Here is a 5,558-nt window from a genome sequence, read left to right as displayed (position 1 = left end):
TATTAATATAAATGTATTTGTACAAGTGTTGTAAAATATAATTTTTAATAATTTTTTTATGGAAGAGATTCGTTAAGGCAGAAGTACCCTAAGAACCCACAGAGGTCATAACCTGACCTTGGTGGAGTCAGAAGTACAATCAAGTAAGTATGCCCCCAAAGTTTGTGTTTTCACTAGTCTAGTCTAACTCCACATTGTTGCTGTTGTTTAGTCACCAAGTTGTGTCTGACTCTTTGCCACCTCATGTACTGCAACCTGCCAGGCTCCTTTGTCCATCAGATTTCCCAGGCAGGAGCACTGGAGTGGGTTGCCATTTCCTTCTCCAGGGGATCTTCCCGACTCAGGGATCGAACCTGCATCCCCTGCTTGTTCCATGGTAGAGATAGGTGGATTCTTTACCACTGAGCCACCTAGGAAGCCCAACCCCTGGTGTTTTTACAAGTGTGAAAACTGCAGTCCAAGGCCACACAACAAATGGATGGCAGAAGGCAAGCAGAGAAGACAGGTTTCCAGGGGCCAACCGTGGCAACGACCCTTGTGGTCCAACAGCACCACCTAGTGGTCTTTCTAGGAACTTCGCTTGAAGAGGGTGCAGGTCCAAATAATCCCGAAAAACAACTACCAGTCTACCCGTGGACTCCATACTCAGCAGTAGCGGAACGCAAACACACCCCCAGAGCAGCCGCAGGGCCAACTGGGCTCTGGCAGAGATGGGCTACAATTTTGGGGACCCTTTCTCCTCTTCTCCTGGTCAAACACCACTCCCAGCCTTCTCAACAAGTCGTGTGATTTGTTCCACCGATTTGTTTCGTCAGCTCCAGGCCAGGGTAGTCAAGAGTGGGCGTGTTGTCTCCGGTCCTTCAGCCTGTCTTCCCTCATCCCCCAGTTGGGTATAGGGGATTCAGGCGAGGACTCTGAGGCCCTCGGAGATGGCAGAGCCACCAGATAGATGGGGGAAGCCTGGGTCCCCTGATCACCTTGTGGTGGGTGACCCGCTGAACCTCAGATTGCACTGTGCTGTAAGAAATATATCTTTATTTTGTCAATAAGTTTGAGCAACTGGGATTCAGGGCTGTTTGTTATAGCAGTGAGGCAACCCTGACCCTTGCAGGTTCTCGGGCTGGGGTGAGGGGAGGGCGGTGTGTAAACACGGAAACGACTTCCTCCCTAAAGTGTGGGCTCCACTGGGACAGAGCACTTCTGCTCCGGGTCCCTTCAACCGAATGTAGAGTAAGGACAGGGAGGTGCCCGCCCCTCCCCTGCCCCCACCCCATACCAGGCTCCACATAGCACTTCCTCTGCCCCAGGTCTGCTGGTGAAAGACTTGCAGGTTCCATTGTTTCCCTCCCAGGAGTGACTTGGCTGGCAACGGTGACGGCAGGGTGGGGAACTCTGCAAGTAGCTAGGGTCTCTGAGGGCAGACAGGCCGCAGCAGGTGAGGCCCCCTGAATCCCACCTTAGAGTAGACCTGTGCCCCTCCCCTGCTCGGCAGAGGAGGCAGGGCTGGACAGAACAGAGAGAGGGTGGGTGGGGCTGGCAGCCTCTCTGCCCTGCAGGGTCCACATGGACCATGGGAAAAGGAAGGAGCAGCTTCTGAGCCCCCAGCTCATTCACATCAGCTGGTCTGTTCGCCGTGCAACATGGAAGATGTTACTTTTGATGCAAAAGCTCTTTGTGATGGGCTGGAACCTGGCATAAGTCGGAGGCCTGGTGTCCTTCATGGCTTCCCCTGGAACACAACAAGGGCCTGGTGGTGCCGGGGCCACCGTGCCTCCTGCCATCCCAGCTCTAGCCCCGCACAGCATACAGCCACAGCAGCTCTGGGTGCTGGACAGCGAAATGCTCCGGTGCACTTAGTAGCCCCTGATCCCTATCTGAGGCCCCCCTCCCCTTCCTTCTTAGAATCTACTAACTAAACGGTATGCTTGGCAAAGCATAGGAACCTCAACACCCTGCTTTGGCCCCAGGACCAGGATCTGCCCTGATGGGTGGCACCTAGGGTTCTCTAGTTGTTAACTATTTTGACAGCATCCCTACCCCAAGCTCACTTCCCCCTCATCACATTTCTCCCCTTGTCCAGAGACTCCCCGCCCACTCCAGTGCTCCACGGCAAACACGTCCAGTGTCTTGGCCAAGGCTGAACTAAGCTCCCCAAATGCCCACTGGCTGCAAATCCTGCCTGTTGAATTAATAATAAAAATAATACCAGTAACCACTTCTTGAGCATTTACTGTGTGCCAGGCACTAGATGAGTGCTTTCTATGCGTAAAAGTCACTTGGGGCTGACCCAGCTGGGGCCCAGACAGTGCCTTCAGCCCCTCTGTTCCATGGCTGTTTACACCCACTGGGAAGACGCAGCTCCTGTCTGTAACTGTTGGGGAGGGGAGAAGTGGTCAGCAGAAGGTCTGTCCATCTGTTCCCCTTCTGGCCTATGAACCGGTTGGCTTAGGGGCATGAAGTCAGACACAGCTGACAGAATGTTCCGGAGATTCTGGGAGCAGCTGTGGCTTCAACAGAACACTGTGCGGGAAAACTAAACTTTGTCCTGAACCTGTACTGCCCTTGTACCCAGGGGATCATTCAGAATCAGCTCCTCTGACCCCAGCACTTGGGTTGCTGGATAAATGCAGGGTGTCCAATTACATCTGAATTTCACGTAGGTCCCATGCCATACTTGGGGCCTACTTACACTAAAAGGTTATTGCTTATCTGAAACACAAATGCAACTGGGCCGTTTGTATTTTAATCTGCTCCATCGGCAACCCTGTGCTTGGCAGTGGCTTCAGAAGCAGTGGGCATGGACCCAGGGGCCCAGCAGAAGAGGAGGAACGGGGAAGCCCTATGTGATGCCTATCTCGCTCTGTAGACAGAGGAAGTCAGGCCCTTCTCAGAAGAATCTGATGGAGGAAATTCGGCCTGGGACTCTACTCCAACACGCCGTTCCAGCAGGCCTTCGCTGACCACCTTGTGTACTACCAGAGCAGCCCCTTAGCCTCTATCTCTTTCTTCTGATTTACCGCTTGTTAAAGCCTCAATTGTGACCCATGGACCGAACTGATAACATCAGTGTCAGCAGGGAGCTGGTTAGAAATGCAGAATCTCACCCCATCCCTGAAATTCACTGAAAGATCACAACCCACATTTTAACAAGATCCCCAGGTGATACCCCAGGAGACAATAAAGATCAAAAAGCACAGTTCTGTAGCATGGACCACTGCCTGACTCTACTTCATCTATCTGTCACCAGCCTTCTGTGAGGGGCCATGTCTGTCTTGCTCTCTGCCAGACACTCCAGGACAAAAAGAGGAGCATATATGAGGTGCTCAATAAACATCTGTTGAATGAATGAACCAGAATTCAAACCCAGTCTGATAATATCAACCTGCATAGCTCTGTGCCTGTTGGTTCACTGACTCATTTTGGGGCAGAGCTGGCATTCAATGGCTCCACATCTCCCTCTGCTGGCTGCTCTGAACAAGATTCTACCAGGATTACATGCAGAAGGAATGTGTGTCCTTCCCACCTCATGCAGCTTTCTGAGAGCTAACTCCTGCTCAAGGTGTTCTCCTACCAGATTTCCCCCAAAACTCTGTGACAAAGGCAGGGAAGTACTTGTTTGTCCCCATTTTTTGGATGTGGAAACTGAGGCCCAAAGAGGTTAAGGTTCTTGCTTGAGCTCACACAACATGAAAGTCGTGAAGCCAGGATGTGAACTCACACTTCTTGATTCCAAATCACATCCTCATTCCCTAGTTCATATTCATTTCTCCCACAGTCCCTGAGTCCCAGCCCCAACCTGGGAGCTGGGAGGGCATTAATGACCTTCACTAAGAAGCCCTGGAACCTCAAGGCCTCACCAGGCTAGAGGGATGCTCAAGGAATGGCAATGGTGCTTGCACAAACTCAGAAAGCTATGAGTGCATAAAGATGGGCTCATCTGCCTGGAGGTCACCTGGAAGACTTCTCAGAGGAGGTGACATCTGAAAGTTAGCCAGCAGAGGGAGGGCAGAAGAAAGACCAGAGTGTGAGAGATCTGGAGCCCTGCTCAGAGCATAGTGAACCAGAGGAATGTGATGAGGGGCAAGGCTGGGCCCGCCTGCCAAGGCCTGGAATGGCAAGAGGGTGGTGGCTCTTACCCATATGCCAGCCGTACTCCCAGGATGACACTATCGGGTACAGAAACTTCTCCTCCGGCTTCTGCCGATACCGCTCCCGGAGGTACGAGGCCCGGCCTTGGCCGTCGTGGGAGATGCCTTGGAAGAGCAGCTGCAGGGTGCAGGGGGGGACCTGCCTCATCCCTGAGCCCACAGGTTTGGTTTGATCTGCAGGCCCCCGAGTTGCGCTTTGGGCCTGCCAGCCTCTGTCTACCTTGGGTGCAGGGCCCTGGACACCCACTCCCCTGGACAGCTGATCCTGGAGCTCCCTGGTCTCTGGCCGTCCAGCAGGTACCTCCTTGCTGTCAGGGGAGCTGGTGGCCTGCGATGGCCCTGCTCCCAAGGCTGACCGGAAGGGGGCCTTCTGAGGCTGCTTCCTGGGCAAGGCTCCCTCCTTCAGGTGCTCGTGGCCATAGTTGAGGTTCCAGGCCACTCGAGCGGCAGTCTCCTTGCGGATGTGCTCCTGCCAGCAGGCTTGCTTCTGGGAGGTGAACAGATCCTTCATGGCAGTGTGGGGGAGGGGCCGGGGAGGGAGGAAACATTCTGCAGCCTGTGTTTGCACCGCCTGGGCCTCGTCTCCAGGGATACGTGCAGCCAATGAGGACTGAGTTGCCGAGGCCCTGATGGCAAGGAGGGGCTGGGCTGCTCGGGGCACTGGGGGGCCATCCTCAGGCAGTGGGACAGACAGGACCGAAGGCCACAGCCAGCCGGGCTGCCTGGCAGGGGGCCGCGTTCTCCCCTAAAGGAACCAGGGCCGGCACCTTTGCCCTTCATACCCAGAGGATCCCCGGTGACACACAAGGTTCCACAGCCTCTATTCCATCCGGCAAACCCAAGTGTATCCCTAACTGTGTGCCAGGTACCCAAGGGAGTCTAAAAGAGAGGTCCGGTCTCCACTCCAGGAAACTCTGGACACGTGGCTGGGAGCCAACCCCTCACACAGCTCTGCCACCTGACAGCTACACGGCCTCATCTGTGCAGCGAGGTGATGGTGGGAACTTAAATGCTCAGACAGTGACATTAGGACCGTGTGTAAGCAATGGGAACAAGCACCTGGCACAGAGGGAGCCCTTGGTAAATGTCAGCTGATGACTAACAAGTACCTGCTAGGCGCCAGCTGCTAGGCTGAGCTCCACGAGCCTTAAACCACCCACTCGATTCCTGGGGCTCTCATAGCCTCCTCCTCAGGTGGGCAAGGGGAGGCCTGGAGAAATGCTATGCCCTGGGCACACTGCCCAAGGGCGCCAGGCCCTGGGCTGGGGGCCTCACTGAATAACCCTACTCAGTGACTTCTTAATAGACTCCTTATGCCATTTCTCCAGGTGAGAAAAGTGATGCTCAGCACTGTTAAACGGTCGCACTGGGACTGACTCCAAAACCCACAGCTCCGTTACAGACCCTCCT

The 5,558-nt window shown here is 54.4% G+C and overlaps 1 protein-coding gene across 1 annotated transcript; it reads right to left on the bottom strand.

Moving 5' to 3' along the window:
• Positions 1 to 378: 378 nt before the first annotated feature.
• LOC113880927 (protein ATP6V1FNB) lies at positions 379 to 5,115 on the bottom strand. The gene is made up of 2 exons (XM_027523609.1): positions 4,137 to 5,115; positions 379 to 1,729 (listed from the first exon to the last, which is right to left on the bottom strand). The coding sequence occupies exons 1-2, from the start codon at positions 4,657 to 4,659 to the stop codon at positions 1,611 to 1,613; spliced, it is 642 nt and encodes a 213-aa protein (XP_027379410.1). The 5' UTR covers positions 4,660 to 5,115; the 3' UTR covers positions 379 to 1,610.
• Between the last annotated feature and the right edge of the window lie 443 nt (positions 5,116 to 5,558).

This window comes from Bos indicus x Bos taurus, chromosome 22, assembly GCF_003369695.1.
Source record: "Bos indicus x Bos taurus breed Angus x Brahman F1 hybrid chromosome 22, Bos_hybrid_MaternalHap_v2.0, whole genome shotgun sequence".
NCBI lineage: Eukaryota > Metazoa > Chordata > Mammalia > Artiodactyla > Bovidae > Bos > Bos indicus x Bos taurus.
The sequence above is the reverse complement of the archived record's forward strand: the minus strand, read 5'-3'. Positions and strand labels throughout refer to the sequence as shown.